This window comes from Harpia harpyja, chromosome 12 (assembly GCF_026419915.1).
Source record: "Harpia harpyja isolate bHarHar1 chromosome 12, bHarHar1 primary haplotype, whole genome shotgun sequence".
Lineage (NCBI taxonomy): Eukaryota > Metazoa > Chordata > Aves > Accipitriformes > Accipitridae > Harpia > Harpia harpyja.
The window spans coordinates 15,401,942-15,417,685 of NC_068951.1; the positions used below are offsets into that span (position 1 = coordinate 15,401,942).

At 60.5% G+C, this 15,744-nt stretch overlaps 1 protein-coding gene across 2 annotated transcripts in view; it reads right to left on the reverse strand.

Moving 5' to 3' along the window:
* The window catches only part of LOC128149360 (diacylglycerol kinase beta-like), a 29,148-nt gene extending 16,187 nt beyond the window's left edge, over positions 1-12,961 (reverse strand). Inside the window, exons 1-7 of one of the 2 annotated variants that reach the window (XM_052804480.1) lie at positions 12,682-12,961; positions 6,159-6,422; positions 3,939-4,015; positions 2,458-2,623; positions 1,419-1,658; positions 538-708; positions 105-154 (exon numbers count right to left, since the gene is read on the reverse strand). In XM_052804480.1, the coding sequence (XP_052660440.1) occupies positions 105-154; positions 538-708; positions 1,419-1,658; positions 2,458-2,623; positions 3,939-4,015; positions 6,159-6,225 (771 nt within the window). In that variant the 5' untranslated portion in view covers positions 6,226-6,422; positions 12,682-12,961. Of the gene's footprint in view, positions 1-104; positions 155-537; positions 709-1,418; positions 1,659-2,457; positions 2,624-3,938; positions 4,016-6,158; positions 6,423-12,681 lie in introns of those variants that run through there. The other variant, XM_052804481.1, reaches the window with a different exon arrangement.
* Positions 12,962-15,744: the final 2,783 nt, after the last annotated feature.

The following is a 15,744-nucleotide window of genomic DNA, read 5'->3' on the forward strand; positions in this document are numbered from 1 at the left end:
ATTCAGCTCAGAGTGCTTCACCGGGGGAGTGGGCACCCTGATAGGGCCCTGCGTGTCTCCAGCCCCACGAGTGGCCCCGGCTTTCTCTCCCAAGGGAAGCTTACCGAGCTGTCCAGGAGGCCATTTCCATCAGTATCGTAGAGGCGAAACATAACTGGAGGGCGAAAAGAAGCCAGCTGCCGGTTAGAGCCCAGCCCCAGGGAAGCCCAGGCAGCCAGTGCTCGGTGCTGGGGCTGCCAGGGCTGCGGGATGGGAGCAACACCATGCCAGCTCAGCCTGGGCAAGACATGGCCTGAGCCCATAATGGGCTGTGGGGTATTGGAGGGAAGCCGTGGTCCCCACCTGGACATGGGTCCCAGCAAGCGGGAGCAGAGGAGCGATGCTGAGCACCTTTCCCAAGTGCTTTTAACGTTTCAGCATTAAAAAGTGAGCAGGAGCGCCCAGCCCCACACCCTTCCTTGGGTGAACTCCCCCAGGGCGATGCCTCCTCCTCCACATGGCATGACCAGTAGCCCGTGGCCCCAGGGTCCCACTTACACTCCAGTTTGTCCTCTGCCCGTCCCCTCTCCAGCAGGGACAGGTAGCAGACGATGTCCTTCAGGTGGACCACCTGGGCCAGGGGGGTGGGGGGCGGTGGGGGGGTGGCTTTCAGGGAGCTGTGGCTCTTCCGCAGGCTGAAGGGTAACCTCTTCTCCACAGTCCTCGTGCCTGTGAGCAGGGAGAGGGGGATGAAGGCCATCCACAGGGCTGGTTGTTTGGGCCAGGAGCCATCCCCAGGTGGGACACGGGGCTGGCAGCACGTAAACTCTGGGGCAGGGACCCATTCGGCGTGGGGCTGCGTGCCATCGCAGGAGCAGGGCTGGAAACTGTCCGTCGGTCCCCGGAGTGTAAACCCCTACACCGCCAGCACTGCAGGCATGGGCGGGATGAGCGGCAGGAGCCCACGGGGACGTGTTCTGCTGGGGACGAGCACCCAGCCAGAAGGAGCGAGAAGCTCGGCTGGTGGCGGGGCAGCTTGACGGGCTACCGGGACACCCCCATGCTCGCGCCTGCCCATGCCGACAGCAGCCTTCGGCAGATGGGTGCTCCTGGCAGAGGGGCCCTTCCCAGCGCTCCCCTCATCGGTGGCTGGCAGGAGCTGGGCTGGAGGCAGCCGTGACTCACCGCTCCGATCCCCCCTCGCTGACAGGTAATTAAGACATTGACTGGTGGGGGCTCTGCGGGATGGGATCGGCAGCTTAAGTTTGCAAAGCAAAGGTGTCAAGATGCCAGGAACCCGCCGAGTTTGGAAGGTCACTGCCACTGCACCAGGCACGTGACCAGCTGTGCTGCTGGGGCAAAGTGTGGCTCCGCGGCTTGGGAAACCGGGGAGGGCTTGTCACTGCCTGTGTCCCTCATGGAGCCCTGGCCAAGCTCACCTGGCGACTGAGGGCTGAGCAGGGACCCGGAGGAGATCTTCGAAGAGCCCGAGGAGTTGTGAGCAGAAGGGGCGCCGGTGGTGGACTTCTGGGAGGATGACCTGGACCAGCTCGGGGAGGCATTGGGGATCGATGCCGGGGTGAGGGATGCCGGCTGCAGCTCAGCCGCATTGCTGTGGCAGCTCTTGGGCTCAGGAGGGTGTCGTCCCAGGGCACTTAGGAGCATTTTCCCATTAATCCCTGCAAAGCAGACAGATGCCCGTGGGTAGCGTGACACCAGGGTGCCTGCACCCAGCAAGCCCCTTCCTCCAGGAACCCCACACGGGTGCCAGTCGCTCACCCAGGGTCCTCTTTACTAGCCCCAAAGCAGGCTGGCATCCCAGCCCCAGGGCTCTCTGAGGGGCACCGTGGGCAGCCCCTCAACCTCCTGCCTGGACCCGTGGCTCCCTGGGTGCCAGCTGCCACGGTGCTTGGGACCAGGCAGGGAGGATGTGGTCCCACACCACCAGCCAGAGCTGTTCCCAAGCCCTGACGTGGCAGCCGAGCACCCGGGGAGGGTTCTCCCTGTTCTTTTGCAGTTTATAGACCTTTCAGCAGATGTCTCCATGTGCTGCAAATCCGCCCAGGCTGGGGCCGGGGGAGGCAGAAGCTGGGTGCCTGGCACACGTCCCCTGCTCCGGGTGCAGCCACCTGTGCGCTCAGTGGCTGCCCACACCAGTACCTGCGACAGGGGCATAGGCCACCTCTGTCTGGATGGAGATGCTGGCATTGAGTGACTTGGGCTCTGAATGCATGGAGGAAAGGGAGGAATCAGTGCAATGATGCCCCATGGGTCTCCCCCCTGGGGAAAGCCCTCTCCTCCCCAGAGGAGCGCAGGGTCCCTAGGAACCCATCTGTTGGGCTGTGTGCTGGCCCCGATGCCACCCACTGTGGGTGCCACCCTGCAACCTTGGTCCCCATGGGGCGGCGTGGGGGTGAGCCCGCCATGCCGCCATGCCATGATGTGCCCAGCTGGGGGGCGGGGGCAGGGCTGGCTCACCGAGGGTGTTGAGCTGTGAGACGCTGGGGCTCTGACGTTCGGTCTCGGGGGAGGCTTGGCATATTTTACGCTTGAAGGAGGTGAAGAGGTGTTGGCAAAGCTCCTCGGGCACATCCGCCTCTAGGTAGGTCTTCATGAAGAGGCGAAAGCCCTCGTAGTCAATGGGCTGGGGAGGGGACAGAGGAGGATGATGGAGGTGCCCCGAGCACACCATGGGGGTGCAGAGCTGCTGGCAGGGTGGGGATCCCATGCCCTGGGCCCCCCCTCACCGGGCACATCAGTTGCAGAGCCCTCCCCAAAACCACTGGCTTCCCAGATCCTAGCAGTGGACCTAAACGGACCCAGAGGTAGCAGGGCCAGAAGTCCCCAGTGCTGGCTGGCTGCTGGGGGCACGCACGGCCGAGCCAGGCCAGCGGCATTCAGAGCAGGGACGGGAGCCACAGCAGCCGGGGTCGGAGCAAGGGGAGCGGCAGGGAAGGGCAGAGCTGCAGTGGGAGGGCACTTGCTGGTGGCAGGGCAGCTGTCTGAAGACTGCTTGCATGGTGGGCAGCTTGCTGGAGGGGCAGGAGGCTCCAACAGAACCAGGTGCTCAGGTCTTGGCAAATGATTGGGAACTAGAGACCTTCTGGAACAGCCAAAGGAGGCTGGGGTTTTTGGAAGCAGAGGGGTGTAACGAGCTGTGCTCTGAAAACGTCCCTCTCCGGCGGGGCAAGGCATGGAGCAGCGGGACCCTCCAGCCCACCCCCAGCCCCTGGGGACTCTCGTCCTCCCGAGGTCTCCTTGCCTCCTCCTTCCCCGCTGGGCATCCCCATCGCATCGGGACATTGCCTTCCCAACAGCTTTTGTGGCCCCAGCTGAAGCGAGGGTCCTGTGGTGCCCTTGAATAGCTGGGTAGTTTTGCTGCCCCTCCTTGTCGCATTCAGCCCGCTGGTTTTTCTTGTTTCATCTCGTTTCTAGTGATTATGGTCCCCGTGAAAGGCTCTGTCCTGCTGGCACGCTAATAGGTCTCTCTGAAAGTACCACTTGGAAAAAATAACCCCAGCCTTCCCCAGGCGAGAGCGAGAAGGCACAAGGCCTTCCCCTGTCCCCACACTGGCAACAGCAAAATCATTTGCTTTTGGGGGAAGAAAGAGTAAGTCCCTCCCAGCTTCTGCCTGGCAAGGAGATGCCCCAAAACGCTCTCAGCAAGGCAGCCAGCAGCCAGCACAGGACAGCAGCACGGCTGCAGGGTCCTGCCAGCATCGGTGGGATGCAGTGGGATGGCTATGCGGAAAGCCTGGTCCCCGGGATGGCTGGGGGCTGGGAAAGATGCTCCCAATCTGTGAGAGCATCTTCCCCAGTCCCAGGAGCATGGCCATGGGGAGAGGTGGGGGGCAGACAGACCGACCTGCCTTCTCCCGGCTGCTTTTAGCTGCGGGACCTGGCAGGCAGCTGGGAGCTGCCAGCAGCATGGGGGGAGGCTGGAGGGGACAGGGCCATACCTCTTCGGGGTTGTACCTCGAGAGGACGCCGTCCCCATGGAACTCCTCCAGGACATCCTTGAGCTTCTTGGTGGAGTCTGGGGAGACAAAGGCATCGCACTGAGCACGGTGCCAGTGAGCCCCCTTCACCATTAGGCCACCAGCAGGATGGTGGAGACGAGTTTATCTGCTGGATATACAATTTCTGGTTCCTTCCATGCCTGGGAAGGGGCCACCCGTGCCCTACTTTCCCCCCCACGACTTTGGAGGGCAGAACATACATGTAAAGCTGGCTGGCAGGCATGGGTCCTCTTCCTCCTACCTATATGAAAATAAACACAGACCCAGAGCGAAGCTGCGGTGCTGAGCAAGGAAAGCCCAGACCATTCCCTGGTCCCGGCTGCTCTGGGGGCGATGCCCTGGCCGTCCCTGCCCCGGACCCTCCGCACAGGTTTTGGGTGGCCACCCCCACACTGAGAGCTGATGCCTGCTGGCACTCCCTTGGCAGCCCGAGCCATCCCCGGAGCCTGCCCTGGGCTGCCCATTGACATCTCTAGGAGGTGCCAGCAGGGAGAAATGGAACGGTATTGCTCCGTGCAAACTTCCACACCAATAGTAAATGGCATGTGAGTTTCCCTGGCTGGGTGTCCTCAGGCCTGGAGGCACGTAGGTCCTTCCAAAATTGGGAAACAAGGGAAAAACAGAAGAAAATATCAAGGGGAGGGAATGTTAAGCCCTAACCTTCAGACACATATCTCTGGGCATGTCCATTTAAAAGGCTCTCAGACACACCAGCCCTGTTAATTACTGTGAAATCCTTTCTCCAAGCGGGGTGGTTGTGCTGGCTCCTGCTCCCTCCGTCCCTCTGCCGGGGATGCTGGGGATGGAGCTTGGTGCTGGACCACGACTGTCCGGGATGCCTGGGGCAGGTCTGGGGGTTGCAGAGCACAACCAGGGGCCAGCGTGAGCTTGAGGAGGCAGGTCCTGGCCCCAGGCCTGGGGAGGACCTGTGGGAAGACCCCTGAGCCCTGGTCCCTGGCCTGGTGCCAGGCCACCCTGCCGGGGAGAGGGCAGCTGCCCACGCTGCAGCCTCGCTTGCCACACTTTGATTAATGAAACGAAGATGCCATACATGTTCTGAGCTCAGCATTACAGATGGTGTTTTATGGTCTGTGATTCAAGAAAGCAGAGCTTGTTCTCTGGTGAGGCAGGACCAGATGCAGACAGCGATTCTGCACACACACCTCTGCCTGCAACCCTGCCCGCCCCTGCCCAGGATGCCTGGCAGGCGGGCAGGGTGCTGGGGGCAGCTTGCACTGGGCTCTTTGCATTGGGACACCGTGCGTCCCCACGCTGCCAGCCTTGACCTGGTTGACCTCGCCCCTGCGACGCACAGCAGCCCCAAGAACAGTCCCCAGAACAGCCCCAGGGGGTTCCTGGGGTCCCCTTTGCCTCCCAGTCCTCTCCGGCGCAGCCACAGGAGTATGCTCACCCTGGGGCCGTGCTGCCTCTGCAAAGCAGTGCCCTGGAGATTTTACATCCCTTCTCCCTTCATCCCATGGTCCTGGCTGGGCTTTCCTGCCCATCCTGCCTTGCTCTCAGCACCTCCCCAGGCTGCACCGCTTCTCCATTGCCCACTGCAACGAGCATGCCCGCACGCCGGCTCTCGGGCAGGTAGGACCTCAAGGACCTGGTTTCGGACACCTGGGCTTTGCCCAAGCTCCCTCCCCAGCTGCTCGCAGCCCCAGGACCCCACGGCATTGCTGCCAACCTCCTCTCCTCGGCAGGAGCTGCAGGAGAGGGTTGCTCTGCAAAAGCGCTAAGTAAAATTACTGCAGAGGGTTGGCAACCTGAGGCGAGCCGTGGAGCAGCTCCACGTGTTTAGGAAAAGCCAGCCTGCTTTTCTCATTGGCATTTCGCTTCGCTAACGAACGTGGGAGCCGGCCGCCTTCAGAGGCACTGAGCCGTGCTCATGTGTGCGTCCCCCAAAGCAGGGGGGGCTTGTGCTCAGCTAAATCCTCCCAGGCGCGCAGGCATGGGGACTCCTCTGCCGTGCCTCACCAGCCAGTGCTGGACGTCAGGGACTTTCCCAGCCTCCCCATCCAAACCCTAAGAAGTCATCTAGTTCTCCAGGAGGACACCAAAGATGTCTAGTACGCCAGTCTAGCACAGATCAACAGGACTTGTAAAACCCCTCTCCCTGTCCCAGGGGGGATGCGTGGGAGGGTGTGGGGTACTCACAGTCCGTGTACTGCTGGAGCTGGGCAAACTCGGTGGGGCTGAGCGAGATCCACCCGCCATCGCTCATCTTTGGGTGGCAGGCCCCAAAGCGGGGGCCACGAGCCACTGCGCTCACCGTGCCAGGCTTGGCGTCGCGGTTCCCAGCCGGCCGCTTGGTCACATTGGCACCGCGAGGGGCGCGGGGGGCTCTCGGCCGGCTGGCATCATCCTGCTGAGCCCACGGGCAGCAAAACCCTGGAGCTTCAGAGCTCAGCACCTTCCTCCCTAGAGGGGGGATAGAAAGAGAGGAGGGGGTCAGCAGTGCCCTGCCTGCAGCAGGCAGAGGCTGGCTCCTGCCTGCACAGGCTGCCCTGCCGTGGCTCCGCTCGGGGATAAAGAGTCGCCCACGGTGGTGATGGTCAGCAGAGCTGGCACAGTGGGTGCGTGAGCTCGGAAATGGGTTGCAAGGGTGCTTTCCCAGCTGGGGAGGGCCCCCCACCACAGATGTGGTGGACCCCTGCTCCAGGTGCCCCAAAGGAACAGAGAGGAGTGCATTGGCCGCAGCGGGGGGCTGGCAAAAAGAGGGGCGAGCGCAAGGAGGAACCTCACCACGTCACCATCCCCAGGCCTCGGTGTCCCCTGGGGACCCCCTCTGCCATGGAGCCAGAGCAGTGCCACCCGCAATGGCCACAACTCTCGGCGGCTGGAGGCTGCGGCTCGACATGGGCAGGGAAAGAAGCTTGTCACCTTATTTACCGCCAGCATTTTCCAGGGGAACCCAGTGTGATGGGAGCAGAAGGAAGGACATAATTAATTGGAGAAGATGCGGTGCCCAGAGGCAGAGGATCCGAACGAGTGGAAACTCCCAGCTCGCACCTCCATCTCCGAAGCTGGTGGTGATCTTTAGCTGGCTCCACCGCCAAGAATCATTATCAATGAAAACCTACGTTCAAAATTGGGTGAAAGGCAACCTGCTTGGGCTGGAAAAACCTGCGCCACAGACGAAGTGTCAGAGGACCTCCAACCAAGCAGTCCTCTCCAGCCCAGCCATTTGCAAGCTTCAAAATTCATTAGCATCTTCACTTAACCAAATCGGTCATGGGGGGGAAAGGGCAACTGGCCATCGAGGTGGTTGTTCTTCAAGGATCAAATTACAGCAGTTTGATCTCAATTTTAGGGATGTCTCCCTGCTATATGTTGGCTCCCTGTTTCCACCAACCTGAGCTGATGGACTGGAGAAAGCAGAGCACGAGCAAGCTGGGATGGGCCACATGACTTGGGGCGATGCTCAGGGAGCACCCACACCCCCCACGGCTGGCTGGGCTGCCCACGGCATGGCTTTTCATTCGTGGGAAAAGGTATTTGATTAAGGTGAGCGAGTCATTTTGGGGACCTGCTGGCTCCCACGTGCCACACCAACCCCAGCCAGTGTCCCTAGGGATGGTCACATACGGGGTGCACCGGGGGCAGGCACTTTACCCTTCATCCGCCAGAATTACCCCCACAGCTGGTCTCTGGGATAGACTTTCTCCTTCACCCCAACCACATAGGGCAGCCCCAGTGTCAGCAAGGAGATGTGACCCCCTTCACGTGGCTGTTGGGATACGATCAGGGGAGCATTGCTGCTCAGTCCCCAGCAAAACCGATTTTCTTTACTAATGTTATTTTGGCTTTAACTCCAGCCACTGCAAGTATTTCAGGGCAAGACACAGCCCAAGGGCAAAGCCCCGTGTTGGCGGAGGAAGGAGTGCTGCAGACCCCTCCTCGGGGCTACGGGGAGGGCAGTGACCCACCAGAATGGCAGCCGAGGGGTTTTCCAGCAGCGGGGAGTGACTGCACACCTGGAGAGAAGCCCATCACACCCCAGGCACACATTTGCTGGAGTTAAACGACACAGTCCTGCTCAGCCCTTTCCTCCCGGGAGCAGCCAGGAGCTGCAGCTCAGAGCACACCCTGCTTCACTGCTGGGAGCTGCTGCAGCCACGTGCCATGTGGGGCTGGCTGGCAGGCAGTGGGGATTTGCCTTGCGGCAAATTTTGCTGGGTATGAAGCCGTGACCTGCCGGGGATGCTGCCGCCTGAGGATGCTCTCCAAGAGCTGGGCAGGTGCTGCTGCCGCCCAGAAAAGCTCTCTCCCTTGGCTCTCCCTTCCGCCTGCTGGCAGGAGACAGCCGCTGTCCTCCGCAATCCTGTCCCATGGTCTGGGGCTTCTTGGCTGCAGCGCAACATGGCTCTGAGGTTGCCAGGAGCACGGTGGGGGCTAAGCTGGCAAGGGCTTGGGGATCCCTCCCCCAAGATGCTTCTGCTGCTCCTGCCCAGGGCAGCGGGGGGACGGCTGCCTCCGGGCTGGGGGGATGATGCCACGTGCCCTTACTGCTCTGTCCTTGGGGCACTCGTGTGGGGAGAACACACAACCCCGAGGGAAACGTGACCTCCCCACCCTCGCTGGGGTCCTGCTGGCCCCATGGCAACTCGCCTCCAGCCTGTGGCCACCCCAGCTCATCCCGGCGGCTCTTTGTCCCCATGCCACCAACTGGGGACAGGCTGGACACAACAGTTTCAGGGATAGAAAAAAAACCTACCCAATGTCTTCCTGCACTGGCATCGGGTTTCCGTGGATCTTCATCTCGGGGAAAGGACAAGCAGGAATATGGTGTTTGCACCTTTCCAGGATGAAGGGTTTGTCCCGAGGTATCTCTGAGGCCAGTCCAGAAGAACTTAGTCTGTTAGAAACCCTCCAGGAGTGCACACAGGCTTTCCGTTTCCTGGCAAATGAGCTGTTTGGTTTGACCAGAACCTATTTTTCATCCTAAATTTATACAAGCGGAGACTGAGAGAGCAGAGCTGGCTCGGCCCACAGAAGAAAAGGCAAAGGGGGGGACCTGGCTGGCTCCAGCTGCCCAAAGGAGTTCGGGTGCACCGAGCCCTCCCACGATGGATGGCAGCAAAAATATTCCTCGCTTCTTTTAACAGCGGGTTATGGGGCGGCACAAAGCAATAGAAGGAAAGCAAAGCAGAGCTAATTGGGCCATCCCAAGGGGCTTTCCCCCAGCAATTGTTGGAATAACAAATGCCACTTCTGGCACGTCAGCCTTGGATTTCAGGAAGGGCGGGAAAAAGCCTCCTTAGGAATCCAGCTGCTGCTCGTTTGGCTGCCCTCTGAATTGTCAGCGGCAAATTATGTTCTATTATATCAAATTTGCCTCTCTCTAAAAATAGCTCCCCTACTAGTGTTACAAATAACACCAGATTACCCTGCCTGAAAGCGCTTACCAGGACGCAGCCCCTCTCCCCCTCCTTGCTCCGTGCCCGCCAGCCACGCGTGTGGGCTTTGCCATTCTGCCAGTACCGGCGGCGCAGTGTGACTCAGGGCAGCTGAAGTGGCTGGGGGAGGATGGAGATGGGGGGAGCCAGGAGGGCTCCCACCACCTCCCAAACCCTCCCAGGGGATTAGCTGGTGCCGGAGCCCTCGGGAAGCCCCACACAGAGCATCCTGCCAGACCCGGGGCCAGGCGAGGGAGCTGAGGGCTGGGTGAGGGGTGATGAAGAAGGCACCGTGGGGAGCATCGCAGGGTGCAGGCAGAGACGCAGCTCAGTGGGAGCCAGGGCCCGGCCGTGTAGGGCCTGAAATGCTCACGTCAACACGGGAGATGCCAGGCTGAAGCTGGCAATGGGCCAGTCTCCACTGGCAAGTGGGGCCCGGGCAGGCAGTGACAGAGCCAAGCCACGGGCAATAGGCACATCTTGGTATCCACCAGAAAGGGCTGCCCACAGGCACCCCCAGTGTGCGGGGGGCTCCCGGGAGCAGTGATGGGAGGGCAGAGGAGCTGTTTTCCAGCCAACCTCCCTTGCCCATGAGCCTCCCCACTGGCTCCCGACTGCCTGGCATTGCCGAGGAGGGAGGACTCAGTTCCTGGGCTGCTCCCCCAGCACGCAGCCCAGTGCCATGGGGCTTGCCGTGGGTTTGGGAGGGCTTATTCCACCGGCACCCGCCTGCCTTCTCCGGGACTGGAGCTAGTGATGGAGACCTAATTCTGCCCAAGCTGGAGCAGAGCCTCCAGGTGCCAGCAGAAGAGCGGCCGCTCTTGCAGAGCCTCCAGCCTTCAGCTGCTCCGCAGGGACAGGCGGATGGGGCTGCAAGTGCATGCCCTGCCCGCAGGAGATTTCTTCTTCCGATGCCCTTTGGGAAGGAAAAACATCAGCTCCTCGAGCTTCAGGAGATGCCACGAGGAGGGAGAGCTCCTGCTGTACATACACACACGTGCACATGCAGAGGCTGTAGCTCTGCAACAGCAGTGGGGTACGGCACGGCCTGAAGCCGATCTCTTCCCTGGCATCCCTGGCTGAGCCCGCTAAAAGCCACAGTCACTTGCAACATCTTCTCCAGGAACAGAAGCACAGGGGTTCCCTGCAGGAATGGCATTTTCCAGCCTGCCCGCCCCATCTTTTGGAAAGATCAGCCTATTTTTGTGTTGGACTGGGGAGAGGCCCCTGAGGCGGTGGGTGGAGTGTAAATCCCTCCTGTCCCACTGCAGCAAACAAACCCCAACCAAGTCACGCTCAAACTATTTTCTGCAATGACAGGAGAATGCACTTTTCTGCATTTTGCCAGCCTGAGAGGACATTCAGGATCTGCTTTTTCCATCCTGCCTGCCTGTTGCTCTCTTCATTCCCCCAGCCCTTTGCCCACCCACCCCCACAGAGCCAGGCATGCTGCCCAGGTAGCTTCCACCAACTTTGCTTTCAGTGCTGAGCACTGGAGCAACGAAATGTGCTAGCAAGGGTGCCCAGAGCACCCATGCAGGCAGCTGCCCATAAGCCTGTGCCCACCAGCCCCGAGCACCTCTTGTGGGAGGAGAGGTGCTCCTTCCCACCTGGAGTAGCTGCTTTTCGGTGCATCGTGCCAGCTGCCCACTTCCCTGCCTTTGGCAGCGGTCCAGCAAACACAGAGGTGGTTGTTGGTGCACAACCCCAAACCCTGCCGCATGCACATATCTGCCAGGAGCACCTTGCTGGGCCTCCGCGCATGCTCCCAGCTGTGGGGCATCCTTCCCTGGCAGCTTTTAAGCGAGCAAACAGCGTTTCGCTAAGAGATGCTCCCCTCTCCCCGACGGCAAAGCCAGGTAGAAGAGACACCTGCCACCACCGTGACCAGCTCTAACGTGGTGGGTGCTCTCTCCCACACAGCCAGGCAGCGACATGGGAAGAGGAGGGTGGCCGTGGCTGCCCATCTGGCTCCAGGGTCGGGCTGCGGACGTACCAACTCCCGACCGGGAGCTGGGAGAGCTCAGCTCAGCCCAGCTGCGTGAGGGCAGCGGGGACCCAGCATGGCTCCTCTGGAACCACCCCCCCCCCCCCTGCCATCAGCCCGTCAGGGCCAGGACAGCTCGGCTCACACCCTAGGGACACCCACAACTTCCCAACTTACTACTGTTGCCTTTTTAGAGAATAATTTTGCTGGCTGAGTTCAGAGCAGACTAGATCTGAGCTAGGATGCTGTTTGAGTGAGACTCGTCCCCTTGCCACCTCCCCTGCAGGTCCCAGCCAGACCAGAGCTTGTCTCTTGGAAAAGCCCCTTCCCACGCCAGACAGGGAGGCAGCGGCTGGTCCCCCAGCCTGGGGGCTGGGATCCTCCCTGGGATCCTCCCCAGGCTCCTGGCTCCATCACCTCGCACCTACAAACTGAGGGCTTCCTGCTGCCAGCACAGGGAAGCCCCAGCTCTCTCCCTGGGAGAATCCTGCGGCGGCAAGTCCTGTGGGTTAACTGCACCTTGTGGGGGATAGCGCTGCTTTCCGGTAGCTTTGAAATATGTTCTTCTCCCCTTTCAACCCCCGAAACAACCTGAAGAACAAGTCGCAGACAGCCTCTTTCCGCAGGCCAGGCATGCTGAACACCTCCTCGGTCCTCCTGCTCTCCAAAACAAACGGCCCCAGCAATTTTTACTTAACAAGAAAGACACTAACGAGCTTTTCCAGCCTGGCAACGCGGGGGAAGAGCTGACTCGGGCTCTTTCTCTGCCCATCGAAAGGGTGTGTGGTTTTATAGCAAAGCTGAGAACCAACACACACTGAGACACCAGTGAAGATCGCGTAGCCTCCCCAGGCTGCATTAAAGGCTCGGTGGCAGCCATCTTCTCCACCCTGGGGGACAAGGGGATGCTGCCCCATCCTTCCCGACCCTTAGGGCGCCTTTACCCAGAGGTCGAGCCCCCCCCTGACCCGGGCACCTTGAGACCCCGGCTCCCGCACCCCAGCACTGCCCTGCTCCTCGAAGACATGTCCCCCGCTTCCCAAACCTGGCCCAAACACCTCGGGACGGGGTCGGGACCAGCCCGGGGGGCCACCGCGGCCACCGGGGGGGGCGGGGGGGGGGGGGTGCGGGGCGGCCAGCCCCGTCAAATCGGTCCCGGCCGGGGCGGGAGGTGGCGGCTGGGCGAGCGGCGGTCCCGCGTGGGTCGCGGCAATTCTCCCACGGCCGTGGCGAGCCCACGGCGGGTCCCTGGTTGTCACACACCGCCCCCCCCCCGCCCCCGTTGTCCCCTTACTTGGAGGCGGCAGCGCGGTGCCATCGGCGGGGACCTGCCAGCTCGCTCCGGTGGCGGCGGCTCCGGGGCTGCCAGTTACCGGCCTCGCTGGACGGCCCGGCAGCTCCCCGTTCCCTCGGCGAGGCGGAGCCGGGCGGGGGGATGCGAACGGGCCCAGCCCGCTCCTCTCCGCTCCGCCCGCCTCCGCCGGCACCGGCGGGCGGCCGGGGAGGCCGGGGGGAGAGAGAAGAAGAGGAGGAAGAGGAGGAGGAGGAGGAGAAGGGGGGAAGAGCCTGGCGGCCCCGACCGCGCCCCCGCCCCTCCCCGGGCCCGAGAAACGGCGGGGCGGAACAGCCCGCCTGCGGGGAGGACTGGGAGCCGCGTTTCCATCATAAAACTCATTTATTATTAATTCCGCCCCCCCCCCCCCGCCCCGCGATAGCAGCAGGACTTTCCCCAGCTCCCACCGGCCCCGCACCGTGCCCCGCCGCTCCTCGTCCACTGTCCCCATTCCCATCTCCATCCCCATTCCCATCCCCATTCCCACCCATTCACATCCCCATCCCCTCTCTTCCCTGGGGCTTTTTACCCTCCCTGCACCTCGGTCTGTCCTGCTTTTGAGTCGTTTCACCCATGGCAAAGGTTGCTCTTTCCTAAGGAACGGAACAAACTACTGAAAACAAACAAACAAACAAATGCCAAAACAGATAAAAAGCATTTTTATTTTCTTTCCATGACGCGTACGCCTGCCTGCTCAGGGGTGACACTATTTCAGGCATGTCTATTATTTATGTTTCGCTATATTTATATTAATTAGAGATGCCATCCATGTACATTGTTCTCCAACTTCAAGAAAAGCAGGAGAAGGGGACTGACAGCTGAGACCGAACTTTCTTGAGAGAAACGAACAGAGGATCAGAACACACAGCTATAGCTGCATTCTGGCATGCCAGTCCATATGATGTTCCCGCTTTACGCCTGGGATCTCTCCACTCCCAGCCCCACTTTCCCTCCCTCCCTCCTGCCTGGGACCCCAGAGAGATGGGTTGGGGCTCCTGGCTGGGATGCTGAGGATGACAGAGTCCCCAGGGTCATGCCAGTTTTAGGGGAGCTGGTGGCACTCATGTCATCTGTACCCGGGCAAGAGGACCATCCCTTCAAAGCACCCACCGGCCCATGGCGATGGGCTGTGGCGAAGCACAGAGGAGTCTCACCTTGCCAAGCAGTGGAAAGAGGGCCCTGAGCTCCCCCACTCCCATCCACGCTGATTGTCTCCCTCGGGAGTTGTAAACCTGGGTCAGCACCTGGCCAAAGCGGGTGACCTCTCTTCTCCCCTGAGACCAGCATCCCAGCCCTGTCCTCGTCCTGTCTGATGGCTCCGGGTCACTTCTCATCCATCCCGGGGAGGTATCTCCACAGGGAGGCGGTGGGTTGCCAACCATGTGGATGAGAGGAAGAGGAGGAGGAAGAATGGGGAAGGCTCCTGGCTGGACACCCACTATTGCCTTCGCCCAGGGTACCAGGGCACATCGGCTCCGGGCTGGGCAGGCAGACACCCGACCAGAGCTGGTAAAATACTTCCTGCAAAGGCTCAGCTGGCAGACGCAGAGTCCTTTTCCCAGAAAGAAACCCTGCACCAGATGAAACCTTGCCCAGCTCAGGGCTGACTTCGGCCCTTGCGGGAGTGATGCACTAGGGATGTGCTATTACCTCCATCAATGGTCTCTGGCCAGCAGCGGCCCCCGTGGGGCTTTCCAGATGGCTGGGAGCTCCAGGCGCTTCTGCCAGGGGTTGGGCCGTGCATGAGTAGTGCGTGAATATTTTTTGAGGCAGGGAGTCCAGCTCAACCATGAGAATCCAATAGCTCAGCCGAGATGCTGTACTCCCCCATTCTGCATTGGATTTGCTAATGCTCTGCCCAGGCTATTGGTGAAACACTCCCAGCACATCCAGATGAAAGCATTTCATCCTTTCCCCGCATCCAAGTAGGTATTCCTTCCAGGGATTAATTAGTAGATTAAAATGATAGAAAGACAAAATTATTACGATTAGGCACAAGCCCTGGTGAAAATGTCTCTCTCTTGCAGATCTGCATGCTGTGTCCCAGCACACTCTGACCTCCCTCAAAGGGCTGTGGGCAGCGGATTCACCCCCCCGGATTGATTCCCTTAGTGGGAAAGACACTGGTGTCAGGATTTGGGTGGACAAGAGCTACCTACGGTTGCCTTAAACACCGATCCCCAGGCCTGAAAACCCTGACCATGCAGCCTGCAGTACTCTGCACTCACGGGACAAGGAAGGTCCCTTTGCTGGGGGGGCAGTGACTGTGGTCTGGGAGTGCTGGCAGCAGCTGCAAAGCCTCTGAGCATGCTGGAGGTGAAAAAAACGGGTCCAGAGAAGTGGGAAGAATAATGTGCTGATGTGGGGACGCTGCCGTTTCATAATCTCTCCCCCTGGGGATTCATAACTCCTCACCAGTCCCCATCAGCTTACCAATACTCTCCCCGCCATGCCGATAGCTCCCAGCTGCGGATCAGTGATGACCCACCACCTGCCAGAGACCCCACAGCCACCACTGCCCATGCCTCCTTGGCAAAGCGCTCCTGCCAAGCCCTGCTCCTCGAGGCTGGGGCTGGCCGAGCCTGGCTCTCTGGATTAATGCAAGCGATGCGCTGAAAGCTGGAGTGATGAGAGCCGCAGCCCTGTTTTCTAGCCCCGTCTAGCCATCACATTTTGCCTGGCGAAAATTGTCCTTCTTAAACCTGAGTCATTTAACGATTCCTTGTTCTGATGCTCAGTAATTTCTTCTTTTTCACTTGTTCCCCCCGGCAGGACCCAAACCCCAGTGGGAATCAGGAGGCAAATGGTCTGGCAAAGCCATAGGCAGAAAGCGCAGGTCCCTGCAGCTTTGGTGGCTGAAATCCCTTCCCTGCCTACTCTGCCTAGCACCAGCGGGACTCCACAGCCCCCGCTGCTCCTGGAGGCACGGGCAGAGGCATGGAAGCAGGGCAAGACTTATTTTAGGGCTACCCAAAAGGAAGAGGATGCTTTTCTCAGTGCAACAAGCAAAGGAGACATTAAAAG